This window comes from Polyodon spathula, chromosome 10 (assembly GCF_017654505.1).
Source record: "Polyodon spathula isolate WHYD16114869_AA chromosome 10, ASM1765450v1, whole genome shotgun sequence".
NCBI lineage: Eukaryota > Metazoa > Chordata > Actinopteri > Acipenseriformes > Polyodontidae > Polyodon > Polyodon spathula.
Window position 1 is genome coordinate 4,440,802 of NC_054543.1, and position 15,760 is coordinate 4,456,561.

A 15,760-nucleotide genomic window follows, 5' to 3' on the forward strand; every position below is an offset into this window, starting at 1 on the left:
CATAACCCTAACCCTGATGTGCAAAACCCATTTCCTTAACCCATTTCATTAATTCATTTCACTGTGCTATTTGCTCACACAGCATCCATATTATACAAGATACTGCTACTGGACATTTACATATCCTTACAGATATTTCTATGTCATGGAGAGAACCTGTTGAACAGGTTGTGTGTTTATTGAATCCAGGTGCATTTAAATTAATAAATACATGCCCATTTATTTTTAATTTTATTTAATGTATTTAATTTTTTAATTTAGTGTGCCCAATTGTAATTTTTCCCCTGATTTCGAATCACTTTTCTCGTCACCATCTCAAAAATGTGCAGGTTAATAGGCCTTGAGCTTACTGGGCACCTGGCCAACAGGGTTCACTGTAGAGCAAAGAGGAGAAACAGTCCCTGATGGTTTTATCTTCTTGACCCACGGGAGCACCAAAGCCAATGCGATGCTCACTTTGGAGTTCCCAGAGAAGATCAGCCTACTTCACACAGCCAGGACATGAACCTGCACTGTATGATTCACCCTGCGCACCATGTGCCTCTACCAGGTGAGCCGCTAGGAGACCCCATTCACACTTCACATTACCCTGCGCACCACGCGGCTGTGCCTCTACCAGGTGAGCCGCTAGGAGACCCCATTCACACTTCACATTACCCTGCGCACCACGCGGCTGTGCCTCTACCAGGTGAGCCGCTAGGAGACCCCATTCACACTTCACATTACCCTGCGCACCACGCGGCTGTGCCTCTACCAGGTGAGCCGCTAGGAGACCCCATTCACACTTCACATTACCCTGCGCACCACGCGGCTGTGCCTCTACCAGGTGAGCCGCTAGGAGACCCCATTCACACTTCACATTACCCTGCGCACCACGCGGCTGTGCCTCTACCAGGTGAGCCGCTAGGAGACCCCATTCACACTTCACATTACCCTGCGCACCACGCGGCTGTGCCTCTACCAGGTGAGCCGCTAGGGGACCCCTCATGACCATTTATTTTAACCCCTTTTACACAGTTACTGCATGTGTAACATGCACTGCTGCTGTAGATCTGCCCCCTGCCGATGACATCCAGTTAAAAACTATTACAGGTCACACAAACAAGACAGAAAGCATAAAGAAGCCAAGAACGGTAAAACAAAATTAAACATGGGTCCATTATGGTATATTATGGAAACTGAGCTGCTTAAGTAAGGTGCAAAACCACTGTATACTTCAATTAGGAAGTTGTTCTCCAACTAAAAAGGTATACAGTGTAAAGAATACAAAACTATGAATTGCAAGTATTGGCAGTTTTTAAGGCCTTTAATTGATAGTTTACATGTAACCTCAAATGAAATGGTCACATGAGATAAACAGAGAGACAGAGAGATTGATAGAGGTAGAGTAGTTCAAGTACATGGAGGCATTTGTTTTTGTCATACCAGTAAACACAACCCATTTGGATTCTAGTTTAAAAGGTAAATATGTTTGTAAAATACAGCTTTTGAAAGAAAACAAGGAAACTTAGTAGTGGTACTTTGGTTTTAAAAACTGTTACTTTAGTAGGAAGTTGCAAAGTACAAATATCAAATTTATAAAGGTAGAAGAACAAGAACAATTGACATTTAAAACGACAAATAATGTTCCAGACGACAGTTGTTCACTGCATTGACTGTACGGTTTCTGACAGCACCAATTTAAAAAATGTGTTTTAAAAAGAATATCAAAACATCATGCCTACAAAACAAAGGGGGGTTGTTTTCCTTGTGATAATGCACTTTGCAGCCAGGAGCAAGGGCTGTTCTAAAAACTAGACAAGTCTACCATCCAAGAAGCTCCAAATGTACATGGGGAACGTAAAGACAATCTACTGTACAATCACAATGTAAACAGGGAGACGTTACAGTGCTATGACTTGGGACATAAATTTATTTATTTATTTATTTACCACTAATATCATATAATGCATGGTGTGACTCATGGACAGATACAAACTTACTGACAACTGTTTTTTTTTTTTTTTTTGATGAGCAGTTAAAGCTTGAATCTAATACTTTCAAACCATTAGATTAAGTTTAGCCTGGATGAAATAAAAATCATAGCAGTACCAAGGCCATTAAAAAACATGTTGCTATAGTGATGCTATCATTTTGATTTAATTCTGCCCCAAGGGACATTTTAGCCAGGAAAAAGTATTTTAAGAAAATTAAAATTCTTGTAAAAAAGCCTACAATTATAGATAATGCAATAATCCCAACTGATTATTGTGAATCATTTTTGACGAAGTATTAATCTAATCAAAATAAAACAAAAGATGCTTTACATTTTCTCAGATTATTGCATGTATTTACATTTTCCTAAAATTATGAATTCCCAGCCAGAAGTTAATTCAATTAGCCTGTTAGTCTTTTACATCAGAGGGTACACATCTATTAACAAACAACACAGTAAGTGGAGTACATTCAAGTTATTGTAGTTTAGCTTTGTGTCTAATTGTATTCTGAAATCTACGCATATGAATAAAGTTAGCATTAGAGCACATCGGAATATTTATACCAAGTACTGCAATTCTGTTTATACTGTAACTATGAGCAGTTCTTTCTACATGCATGCTGTTATACAATTGCAAAAAAAAAAAAAAAAACCTACTGCCGGATGCACACTTTCATGGAAAAAGAATGAATTGGCCATTTGCAATCACAGCTTGGGGTTATAGGCTACAACGTTATATAAAAATGAATGTATGCCTGGAGATTTTTGGCAGCTGATATGAGTATTCTACGGGCAAGCAGAAGAAGTGGCAGTGTCGGGGGGGGGGGGGGGGGGGGGGAATACTCTTGGCAGTGTTTTCACACTTGAAATGGCTAGCCAAAATACTGTACGAGTTGTTGGTCTGAAGAAATGAATGGCAAAGATCATGAAAGCGAGGTAATATTAGATCGGCCTCCAGGGGGAGCAACAATCCGCTGTGTAGTGCGTCTGGGAATATGGTCGTCCATCTGATTTCCTGCAACACACATCATTTAGCAATAACACAATGAGTTGAACATAATTTTATTACAGCTATGTTCTTTAAAGCTGCATGAACACATACCATGTGAATAAATATGTACGAATATACAGTATTGCCAAGATCAAAATGTCATTTTCACCTCCAATGATAGATTGCGTTGGTGCATTTTGAAAAAGAAAATATGTGTAGTCCAATGTTTAAATATTCCTGCTTAAAATTACTGAGTTCTATTCAATGGTCAATGACTCTGCTAAACCACAGCTGTGGAAGAACAGCAGCCTGTTTGTTTTATAAACCACTGTTTTGCTATTTTTTAAATTCTTTTGTCTACATGTTTGTGATGGGCATGTAATAAATTGCAAATGTGCAATTTGCATATAAAGACATATACACACACTCTACAACGAGGTGTGCATTTTTGTAAGCTCTGATAAGCTACAATAGAAAAGGATTAGGTAATGTTGTCACCTTGTACAATTCAGGTGAAAGTCTTGCTTAGAGCTTTGTAGGTTGTGTCGATTCTGGTGTCAGCTTAATTATTACTTTTAATTATTTTAAAATCTGCTTTCACGGTCAGTAGCTGGACCAGGACTATTTCTTCCAGTTGTGTTGGTTGTCCATGTATGCACTGGTTAGTTAGAAGGAGATTGTGACTCTGTTCTAGAGTCTATCTAAGTAACACATTTCAATCACGCTTACCTCCTTTACTGCCTTTGGGGTTTTGCTGAGAGTTAGATGTTGCTACTTTTGAGAAAGTAAAGTACAGTGTGGTTATACACATTCTACAGATGAACATGAGACATTCTAAGGAACTACTGTGGAATTAATAAATACTTATTTCATTCCTGATACCTTAACTGGTACATTTATTGTTGCAGTGTGGTCAGGCAGCTTTAAAAAACAACTAGGTATCTAGAGTAGGGTAAACATTTTAAGCTCTTTGTATTTCATGTACTCTTGGAGCAGGGTTGGAAATTAGACCCCTATTGCATATCAGTTTGATCCATTCCATTTTTCACAGAGTATATCTGGACCTGACCTTAAATAAAGTCAAACCTGGAATGATCGAAACCGGTATATAATGGGAGCCTATCCCTAATAGAAGAGAGAGCACTACCTAACAAAAAACAACTTCCAAGACTTAAAATGTTACCAGGTTTATTTACCACAAAAATGTCCCTCAGTGTTGTTGCAGAGTGGACAGAACTTCCAGAAATTCATGACACAACTTTGCACAATAAATTCACAATCACAAATGAATTATCCATGTAAAGTATGAATACCAGATAAAGTGAATCCAGACTGATGCAGGTTCCGCAGGGGAGCCATCTGGGCCTTGCCAGGGCACGATGACCCTCTGCATGACGGAGTGGATGCCACGGCCTTGGTTGCCATAGAGACATCATGGACTGGCCCGTCATAAAGGCCTCTTGGTACACCATGGACGTCAGCCATCTACAAGAAAGCATAAGATTTATACAATTGTGACAAAAACTTTAGCCTTTGTACTGTGAAAGAAGACAAGCGTATCAGACGAGCCTGTAGATTCCTTGGTCAGTTAGAATTTGCTGCGTGTTTTTTATCTGTGGCATTTTCTTCTAACACTTCATTTAGCATGTGATAACTTAGCAACTGGGTTTCAGGAATGGAATGACCATTTGCACGTGGGTAGAAGGTCTGGCAGTATAGACACTGACCAATTGTGTTAACCATGTGACTGGGCAGAGCGCAATATATTATTACAGGTAGAGACAACTTACTGTTGTCCAGCAAGTGGTACTGCATGCTAGCAGATTCAAAACATAAATATAGGACAGAGATCTTTTTATATTGCTGTATCTACAGGGATTTCAACATTTGACATAAAACAAAAATCTTTATAAAAACATCTCAAATCATCTAGCTTTCGCCCCACAGTCTAATAATCTTCACAATAAGAAGTGTTTGTCAAATATCAAAGACCCCCTTCAAGATCCTCTTACCCTGTTCCTTGCTTTAATTCTCTTGTAAACAAAGTCTGGGAAGGTCTTTCTAGGGATAAAGCGTCCAGACCCTTCTGTGACGTGGAGTTTCCCATCTTCTAAGACAATTTTGCCTTGACTCATTACAACGACTGGAGCCCCAAGACATTCCATCCCCTCAAAGATATTGTATTCAATTGCCTGGAAAGAAGAAGATAACGTGTCCTGAATTTCTGATTGTGTGTGTGTGTGTGTGTGTGTGTGTGTGTGTGTGTGTGTGTGTGTGTGTGTGTGTATATATATATATATATATATATATATATATATATATATATATATATATATATATCCAAAATACATTTGACCAATCTGGCAGCAGATTTTGCGAGGGTTCATTTAGCAGGGCTCAAAATATAAAAAGCAAACAGCGTACCAAGTGATGTGTTTTTGCTGAGATGATCTTGGTTTCTTTGGGATTCCAGATGACCAGGTCAGCGTCTGAGCCGACTGCGACCCGCCCTTTCCGGGGGTACAGGTTAAAGATCTTGGCCGCGTTGGTACTCGTTACCGCTACAAACTCATTTTCATCCATCTTCCCCGTTGTCTTAAAAATGGAGCATAAATGTGTTGAGTGCAGATGCATCAAGTCACTTGTATAATGCATGTACTGGACACATACTTGCCAAAGTAGGCACCAGTTTAACCTCACTCACCAGTCCCTGTTTGATTATACTATGTAGTTATATTGTTACCAGTGGTGTTTAAGTAAGGCATATACCTGTAAAAGTTTGCCTGTAACTAACATTGGTTATACTGGTTTTGTCATTTTTCTTGTGTTGTATCATAACAACAAAAATCTGTAAAGCCTGGTAACCTACCAATGACCTCAACTCCAGGAGGAGTACCAGAGATATCCCAATGCACCCCAGGTTATATGCCCATAATCTACATGTGAAACACATGAGAAATAAATATCTTTTTACTTAACTAGTGAAACAAAATAAATACAACGCACATTCACTATGGCATACAGTTACTGCAGTGCAAATATGGGTTGGCTATTGCTGATTAAATAACATACCACAGATCTGTCCCAGATTATCGACATCCTTTCTTCAATCCCATTGGTCCCCTCGGGAATAAGTGTGAAGTTATCTTTGCCTACTGCTTTCTGGGCTGTTGAAAATGTGCAGTGGGCACTGCCAGTTACTTGAAGATCTCCACTATTGAAAAGAAAGAGGAATACAATACAGGTCAATAAATAATTCTGTACACTCAGTAATGCGAGCTGTGATACAAATTAATTAATTACCAAAAAGTAATCCTTGTACAGTACTTGGTCAAGTAAAGCCCCCTTAATGGGAGGCAGCTCTTCTGTGTTCACCACCTTACTACAGATGGAAACCTTTTGTACTACACATGTGCTAAATTCCACAATGACCAGAATTTTGGGGACAATGGATGCTACAGTTGTTTAACACATCCAACTAAATAAGGTAAATTGAAGGAAAGCAGAACTGGTTAACATAGGTGCTTTACCAGGGAATGTTACAAAAGCTAACACATACTAACAAACATAAGGAAGTTACAGAAACATGACATGGATATAAAGTAGGTAGTTATTTCTCAATGACAGTTGATAGGATATACTGACCATGACAGCATTGAGTTCAGGTAGTCTGGAGTCATGGTGTCTTGGCTCAGTGGAGGGGATGTGACGAAGGCAGCAGCTTTTGCCCAGTTCTTACTCCAGTAGTGGGATCCATCAGTACCAAGACTAGCTGAGATTGCTTCTCCATAAACAACCATGCCTGTGAAACCATTGACAAAAGAGAATAGGACAGTATTACCATGTTTTGTACTGCATATTGCAATTGAGAAGTCAATATATCTTCTGTTTGTAGGCATAGCATCAGTGATAGCAGAAGTGTGTTTTAAATGGAATACTTTGTTCTTAACAAATCTATGCTCAAGTAAAACACTTCAATTGGTGGTGAAGACTAGAAATTTCATGTGCTGGATGCCTTTTTGCTTTGGTCTAAAGATATAAAGCAGTCACCCAGAAACAAAAATAATGAATTGTTATCCCCTGCCTTAATAAATGGAAACACAGACCTTAACTCACATGAAACAAATGATAAATAACCCACAGCACATTTGATTCAGCTGTTATACCTTTCCTTTTGGCATGGGCAATAGTATCTGCAGCACCTTTGCTCATAACTTTTGTGACATACAGCGGACAGTTGGCTTGCTTAGCAATGGTTATTGCACGGTACACGGCTTCAGTCTCGACCTAATAAAGAAAACACCAGAGCACACATAAGAGCAATGTCCTCTTGAGTAAATATCTGTACATGTCCTTCTGTACATCCTTAACTGCTTTCCTTTCAGCTCTATAACGGAGCCCCTACCTCCTCTGGTCGACTAAGAACATGCCCTTCAGGACCAGTAATCCCAGACTCGAGCAATCGCTTCTGCTCCTGGAGAGACAGAACAGAAGTGTGATCCAGCTGGCTTATAATGAATGTCATGGGAGTTTTAATCAGCTGATTGAAAACCGTGCAGGTAATAAAATTACATTCACCTCAACACAAGGCCTGTTAAATCTGTTGAGAGAAGGGTTTAAAAATGATACAACACAAACTGGTCAATTACATTTGCATCTGTTAAGATCAAAGAGGGTGTAAAGAATCAACTGGCAAGGCCTGTATATTTAATCTGATCATGTCTTCTTTTGTTTGTATCCCTCCATATATTGTGGCCCTTTATACTACAGACAGCATGCATGGCACTATTGTTATGGCTCCTGTTTGCTGCATAATGCTATTCTGCTACCACTTGTGTTACAGGACACATATGGCATGGCATCTTAACTATGGGTCCTGGCTACAGCTTATGAAAGGACAGCACTGTACCTTTCTGTACAGGGTATGCCTGTGAGTGGCAGTTACTGACATGTCACCCTCCCCTGAGGCTCCAAGAGCTCACCAACAACTGTCACATTTTACACTTAAATAGCCTTACTTTCTTCCACAGCTCCAAGCCTTTGATACACAAGCCTGGTGTGGAGTTCTGTTGCCACGTGAAACTTTGCATTGGTCACATCTCAGCAAATCTCACCACTATTTTTTTTAAAAATCCAAATCTGTTTAAAAGTAAATAAATACAACTTAAAATCATAAAGGATCTTTTAAAGGAAAAGCTGAAACATACCTCCTCAATGATGTCCCCATTTTCTGCATGCACTTGAGCAATGGCCCCCAAGTCTCTGATAATTCCAAATATCTCATACATCTGTTTGTAGGAATCAAAATAGAATACTTTATTCACATATACAGCTCAGCGGCTATTATATAAAGTGTGCACAATGTTCAAAGTAGAGTTCCTTGTACCTGGGAGTCGGTGCACTGGTATTTGTCCTTGTAGGCCATAAACACAAGAAAGGAATTGACGCCTGTTCAGTAACAAAGATACAACAAGACCATGAATCCAAACACACATAATTATATACGCTGAAGTGGAATGCATTCTCTATGCTATTTTACACAAAATGGTGTATTTGTATGTACTAAGAAACGGCCACTCTGCTGTTTTCTCTTTCCTATATTGATATTTAATATTTAATGGAAAACCATGCTGGATTGATGCCTGCAAACCACTAGCAGGCTGCAATGCTGTATTGGGGGATAGGGGTTATTTGCTATCTTTGTGAATGAATTAGTTTGGGCTTCATGCAAATAACCCTTGGGGCTGTGCAAGAGTCAGTCTCTTCAAGTCATCACGCTCAATCAGCAAAGAGAGAGTTGAGCAGGCAGAAGGCAATCCAAGTAAAAAATAAAAAAAAAACACCACATGACTTTAAATAATTGTGGAAAACACAGCTCTCCAAGGTTAATCAAATTGTTCCACACTATTTAAATGGGCAATGTTTTAAATCCATATCCCAAACTTGGAAAAATATCTAGCATTTTTTAAATTAGATTTCAAACCAGAATAATCCTAGTTGTGTGGTTATTTTTCTCCTCTCAGTACTTTATATCAGTACAAAAACACACACAAACAAACCAAAAAACCCCCCATGAATTTACAAAAATCCAGCCTTCATTTACATTCAGAGCCCAATGTCTGTCCAGTAATTCCTCTAACAATAGCTTGTCTGATATCCAAGGAATTATTCAATAAGAAGAAACCCTGAAACATGCCAACCGTGTACTTCAGCCTTCTATTATTCATACTCTATGTCTATTAAGAATCCATTACTGCTGCAGTCTTTGCTCAGTCATCAGTGGCAGCTATTTGAAAGACATATGTACATTCAGATCTCGCTGTATATATATACAGTATAGTATGATTGAAATGTAGGATTTTTGTTTTGTTTGTAATGAAATGATCTTTAAAAAGTGGCAGTGGCTTTTAAACATTAGCACAATGGCTACAGCTTATAAAGGCCGTATCTAGATCAATAGATCGTATCTAGAGTCTAGATCAACTGAATTTCCAAAACACAACATTTTCAATTGAATTAAGATTTTTTTTTTCCTCAAAATAATTCTAACCTATATACTCCAAAGAAATACAATACTGCTTACATTTACATTTCAGAAGACAGGGGTCCAATCTTGCATACCTTTGTCCTTGATTAAAGCTTCAAGTTCTTCTGTGAGGCTTTCATGCCAGCGTGTGATATCCACATGCAGAGAATAATCACAGCAGGACTTGCTATCAGCCAGCTCTCGCCACTGATCATAAGCAACAAGGAGACTTGTTCCAGGCTCTGGGAGGACATGGTCAACTGCAGGAATAGGAACACATTCAGTACGGCCTCCACCACAACACACAACATATTACATTTAATGGTGCACTGTCCCATAAGGATATTACAATAGTTTTTTAAAATTTGATTTCAGAAGGCTTTTCTATATGGCCTGAAACTATACTACCCTGGGGTTTGAGCTTATCATCTTTCAGAAGCAACTCAATTATGTGTGATCTACAATGGGTGACTGCCAAGAAATATGCAGCAGGCAGCATTGCTGGTGGGCTGGCCCATTGGGAGCATCCTTCCTTCTAGGTCAGGGTTCAGTCAATTCCCATTTGCTATTAGGGACCACTGTGCAGTGAGAGGAGCCATTTGCTGGGTAAGACATGAAGAAGAGGTCTCGGATATTCCAAGGCACTCTTTCTAAGAATAGCAGGTGTCCTGGTTATATTCCAGTATAGGTCAATGCAATGCAGTTATGAAAGCATTTCCGCTCTATCCTGGCTAATTATTAAACAAGTCTTTAATTCCCTCACCGTTGTGAATGGAGGCATGGTAGCTTGTAAACAAAATGCTACACCTCAAGATCTAACCACCTTAAATGTCTTCAGATTAAATATACATGATGTGCCCATGGTAAAACTATTGGATATACATTATCGGTATAACAAGGCAAGATTTTAGAAACAAAAACAGTATTGGAGATCATAAACTAACAGGCTGTCTCTTGTTTTGGAGCTGCCATCATTATCTTTTTGGTACAGTAGATGCCCTGTATCCTCATGCCTTTTGCTTGGGAACAGTATCTTTTGAACTGATGAATTACCTAGCAAGTACAACCCACTGTGGTGATTACTAATGCTTAAATACAAAATGTATTGTAGCAAGTGAAGACCAACTAATCCTATTTGTAACATTGAACTGTACTTTGACAGGGTCAATGATAAGAAATAAATGCTGTTGTTGTTTGTGGAATAAAATACAGACTGTGGCCTATTTAGCAGTTCTTTAATAAAAACTATCTGACAGCCCAGGTAGACCCATTATAAAGTGATCTAACAATAATAGACATGTTTTGCCTTTTTTATCTGCTTGAATGAACTGGTCAAAAATCCCCTTATCCTCTCTCTAAGCAATGCTTGCTGTGGGGATTTCAGTCCACATTGCATTACGGATTTGTTTTCCTGATCCTGATTATTACATACTGATCATGGTGGTTCCTCCTGCCAGCGCTGCCTTTGTTCCGTGGTAGAAGCCGTCGGCTGGGGTCATTCCCAGGTACGGCATGTGAAGACAAGTGTTGACATCTATTCCACCTGGGATCACCAAGTGACCATAGGCATCTATTGTCTTCACCCCTCCAGGAACAATAAGGTTTTCTCCTATTTGTCTGAAAATCAAATACATTCAATCTTCAGTTGCTTTGGCTCACTATTCTTGTTATGTTAGATCAACAAAATTCTGACATCTGTTTATTTGTATGCAGTTTACTCGAATATCGAATATATGTCAGAGCTGAGGCCCTGCACATGTCAAATTGTGTTTATTTTGTGTGTGTGTGTGTGTGTGTGTGTGTGTGTGTGTGTGTGTGTGTGTGTGTGTTTGGTTTTGTAAATAAAGTTGTATGGATTTTGAATTCAGATTTGGCAGTAATGGAGAAAAAATCAATGTGCAAAATGTGACCAGGTTCTAAATTAGAGGCCACCAGCTGCCCTTACACTAACCCTGCCCCTAACACTAACCCTAACACTAAGCCTAACGCTAACCCCAACACTAACCCTAACACTAAGCCTAACGCTAACCCCAACACTAACCCTAACACTAAGCCTAACGCTAACCCCAACACTAACCCCAACGCTAACGCCAACACTAACCCTAACGCTAACCCCAACACTAGCCCTAACGCTAACCCCAACACTAGCCCTAATGCTAACCCCAACACTAACCCTAACGCTAACCCCAACACTAGCCCTAATGCTAACCTTCCACAAGGCCACATAATGATCAATGGCAAATAGAATGTGCAAGGTTTTGTAAATATCTATCTTCTAAATATCTATCTGCAACATTGCAGGACATACCTAAATATCAGTATAGCAGAAATGATCTTCTTCAGAAATGTCAAAACAAAAAACAAAAACTAGCCATACCAATTTTATCAGTCTTGTGCAAGGTTATGTATGCATTCATTCTAGAGGCCAATGCTTGAACCCAGCTCAATTGACAAGCAAAATGAGTTTGGAGGTTTCAACCTCTCATGTAAACAAAAGAAAAACACAAATTTCTTTCAGTCAGTTTGTGCGGTCAAATTGACTTACTGACAAGGACAACACTGAAAAAAGAGATGGCTTCTCTCAGTGATATTCTTACAGAAATATCAGTAATCTTCTTTTCTTTCAAGACATATTATATTGTTGATGAATACTTACTTTATTATACCATCTTCTATGTATATATCTGCATAAAAAGACTGGTCATCGTTGACTATCTTCCCACCCTTGATAATCAGCCGGTCACTCTAGACAAAATACAAAATGACTTGAAATTTGGCCAAAGTGTTATATAGCTACTGTTTGCAACACAGTATTGTGGAGTCTCTTTTGTGCTCTGTAAAAGTATGCAAAATGCCAGGATGACCCAATTTTAATGATTCACTGTTATTTGGTCAGTTAAATAGCCTTCATTTGAAACCAGTTTAACAGTGTGGGTGTGTTTAAAGAGCCTACCAAGGTCTAATCAGAAAGTACAATGTAATTCAAAATGATACCCATTCAGGATGTCACAAAGCTACCTAAAAGAAAAAGACTTGCCTCTGAGACACTGCCTGGGCACTGCAGTCAACCTCGCAGACAGCTAGTAACACAAACGTGAGACATTTCATTTTCTGAATGATCTTATGGGAGATGATGGCACTAATTTGAAATGTCCACGTATACCAGCACATATAAAGCAAATTCGACACATACAATGGCAAGGAGAAGAGAAACAATGATGTTATGTACTCACATTTATTTGAAATGAAAAACAAAACCTTGTACAATTGTTGCCGTATAAAATGTCAGAAAAAAATAATGTTAGGTGCATGTAATTGTTAAATTATGGACATGTCGGATTCCTCCTTTCGCAGACCTTGGCATTCAAGCTCTTTAAAATCAGACTGCCAACTGTGTCAAATTGGGCAGAAGCGAGAAGGTTTTGTTTTGTGATGTTAACAACAATCCTTTAGGGAGCTGGGCAGGCTCTGCATGAAAACACATTGACACACAGACCGGACACACACCCTGCTTTCCTGTTTTGAAGTCTGATATATATATATATATATATATATATATATATATATATATATATATATATATATATATATATATATATATATCCCTATCCCTAGATTTGGCTTTGTTTCGGATGTGATTGAGGTGGGTGCCAGACCTCCCTTCCTTCCCTCCTATACATATATATGCAATCCAATCCAATGGCTGTCTTTTATTTTGATTCGGCAGAAAAGAGGGTCTTTGGTAAAGGACACACCTTCTTTCGTCTATCATGCAGCCCATCTAAGACATTCAAATATTATGTGGGATCGCTTTTTTAAAGCAAACGGTTAGATACACATTAATTGAACGCAGTTGCCGTAAAAAAAAAGAAAAAAAAAAGCGCATTTGTTAAATTACAGAAAATCAAGTAACCTACATTTAACCTTGTTAGTTTCAACTTTAATAACACTATACAAATCGGTTTAGCTTATCTCCGAAGGCGTTTTACACCGTACAAATAATTGACATGTGTTTTATGCAATATTACAACAATATTCCGCGGTGAACTATAATATGTATTTCATTTGAAAATGTTGTATTATATTGAATAGCTACACAATACTGTGGGCCTTATTTTATTTAATTATAGCTTTGGGGATACCAAATGTAAACGAATCGTACGTGGGTATTTATTTGCATTTTAATTGTAGCATGTTTAAGAATCGATGATGATACTGTTTAAAGTTCACATGCTATTGAATAAATCACATCAGACAATTCCACGTTTTCGTACAAAGTATTCAGTACAAAAAAGACTTGCTTACTGTAAATTAGCAATTACATAAGGTTACTGAGGCCAATCTTTATACGACACTTACATTTATTTATCTTGAATCTGGTATAAGGATATCTTGATCAGGAATAATGGGTAACAATCTCCGTATATTAAAAACCTTAATCATGGCTGTCACTGTGTTTTCAATGGCTTCTTACCGTTATCCGATGAATGTTCTTCTTTCCTTGGTAAGACATGCCGGTCGGTTAGGGAACAACACCGATTTCAGTACCAGAGATTTAGTAAATATAAGACAACAACTCAGATTATTTTGTGTATGCAAAATGAATATGACGCGATATATCAGCTACAATATTGCTTCGTTTTTCGAGTTCTTCTGTCTGCTCGCCGAAATAGCGATTTTATTATACAATATATGTTTTCTGTTGCAGCTTGTGAGTAAATGGTTCTGAGCTCCCCCCTCTTCTCACAATGCTGCCTCGCTTACCATCTGTCTGATTAACATTCCAGACTCGCCCCAGCGGTAACAGGCAGCAAGGCCTTTCACATGGATTTTCTTAATTGCAAACAAAAGGAAGGTCCGGCACTTTTCACAATCGCATTCGAAAGCCAAATCTAGGGCTTTATATATGTTAATTCAGTTTTCATTGTGTTCCCAGTGTGAGATGAAGAAGGCCATATTCTTCTTATTAGCATTACTATTATAAAATACAGAGGAATGTACTTTACATACCCTTGACAAAAAGTAAGACCAATCAAATGCATTGAGTGTTCAGGGTCGCAGTTTGTCTCTATTGCTTATGCATCCATTTGAGGCATATAGGCGATTATAGGGATACTCCAGTATTCCTTTGCATAACCATTCATATTCCAGAATCTGTATTTCAATAGCAGTCAGCAGACTGTGGTATTAGTTGAAGCCAGGTACAGGGAGCCATAGGGCAAACTTTTGCTAAGTACAGTATCTGGCTGTGATTATCAGCCAAAGAACAAACATTTGCACAAGACAGGGGGGAAACAAGACTGGACTGGACAGCTGACGGTTAGTGAGTGAGAAGGAGGTCAACTGTATTCTGTACGCAGGTAAAGAGATGCAACGTTTTGAGCATTACGTGTTGACGTGAAAGGAATAGCGGAAACAGGTAGGTGTTCTGTGTGAATGTGAACAGCGTCTTACAATCTAGATGTAAAGACAGTCTATGAGGAACACAAATGTAATGACAAATTTGGAAACACTGAAAAAGACTTTTAGTCAAAGTTGTACTATTTGTAGTTGCATTTAGTTTTTGCATTTCTTTATCCAGCACTATTGGGCGTTTATAGTTATGGATGAACTGGCAGATATTCCACTTTCTGTATTTTTGTATATTTCTGAAACTTACTTTAATCAACATGCTGGTTCACTTGCAGCAACATATCACTGTTTACATACAATTAGATCACGGTTCAGTTAGCTGAGTGGAATAATGTGACATAGTGGCCTGCAGATATTAATGAAATTAAGAGGCCCAAGAGGGTTTTAAACATGTAGTGTTCCATAATAACAGTTAAACTGTGTATGTTTTTTGTTGGTATCCAAGCAATATTTCACCTTAATTATGATTTTTTGTTATACAAATAATAGATTCGACAAATATCTATACACATGGAATTCGGCCAGACTGGTAACATACAGTAAATTGTAGATAACACCCAAGAAGCTACCGAGCCTACTCAATTCCCATTTTGCTCAAAAATCAATAAACAGCCACCTGCTCTGCTTCTCATACTGGTTGCTGTATGACACAGGTGATGACACAATAATAGATAACCTACCTGGAGTTTCCACAGTCCATACATGCCAGATCCAGCTCTAGATTAATTAATTGTATTGCTCTTTACTTCACTTTTTGACAGCATTATTTGACAGCTGGTATATAAAACGTTTCGGGAGAATTGTATATATTTTTACGGACCTGTGCAGCTCTTCTTAGACATACAGTACTTGTTTC

At 38.5% G+C, this 15,760-nt stretch overlaps 1 protein-coding gene across 3 annotated transcripts; it reads right to left on the reverse strand.

Annotated features, from left to right (window-relative positions):
• Nucleotides 1-1,294: 1,294 nt before the first annotated feature.
• LOC121321821 (dihydropyrimidinase-related protein 4-like) lies at nucleotides 1,295-14,238 on the reverse strand. 3 transcript variants are annotated; one of them, XM_041261052.1, is made up of 15 exons: nucleotides 13,967-14,238; nucleotides 12,149-12,237; nucleotides 10,925-11,109; nucleotides 9,588-9,752; nucleotides 8,353-8,414; nucleotides 8,174-8,254; nucleotides 7,372-7,440; nucleotides 7,133-7,253; nucleotides 6,612-6,768; nucleotides 6,039-6,180; nucleotides 5,391-5,561; nucleotides 4,979-5,158; nucleotides 4,280-4,451; nucleotides 3,696-3,737; nucleotides 1,295-2,990 (listed from the first exon to the last, which is right to left on the reverse strand). In XM_041261052.1, the coding sequence occupies exons 1-15, from the start codon at nucleotides 14,003-14,005 to the stop codon at nucleotides 2,899-2,901; spliced, it is 1,767 nt and encodes a 588-aa protein (XP_041116986.1). In that variant the 5' UTR covers nucleotides 14,006-14,238; the 3' UTR covers nucleotides 1,295-2,898. The 3 variants fall into 3 exon arrangements, with proteins under 3 accessions (XP_041116986.1, XP_041116985.1, XP_041116987.1); XM_041261051.1 differs by having other exon boundaries at nucleotides 3,696-3,740; XM_041261053.1 differs by lacking the exon at nucleotides 3,696-3,737.
• Between the last annotated feature and the right edge of the window lie 1,522 nt (nucleotides 14,239-15,760).

Excerpts from the sequence above, each read along its gene's own strand:
- LOC121321821 (XM_041261051.1), bottom strand. The coding sequence starts at position 14,005 with ATGTCTTACCAAGGAAAGAAGAACATTCATCGGATAACG. Across the intron at positions 9,753-10,924 it reads AGGAGGAACCACCATGATCA|TTGACCATGTCCTCCCAGAG; the intron begins GTATGTAATAAT and ends CTATTCCTGCAG. Across the intron at positions 7,254-7,371 it reads TTCTTAGTCGACCAGAGGAG|GTCGAGACTGAAGCCGTGTA; the intron begins GTAGGGGCTCCG and ends TTTCTTTATTAG.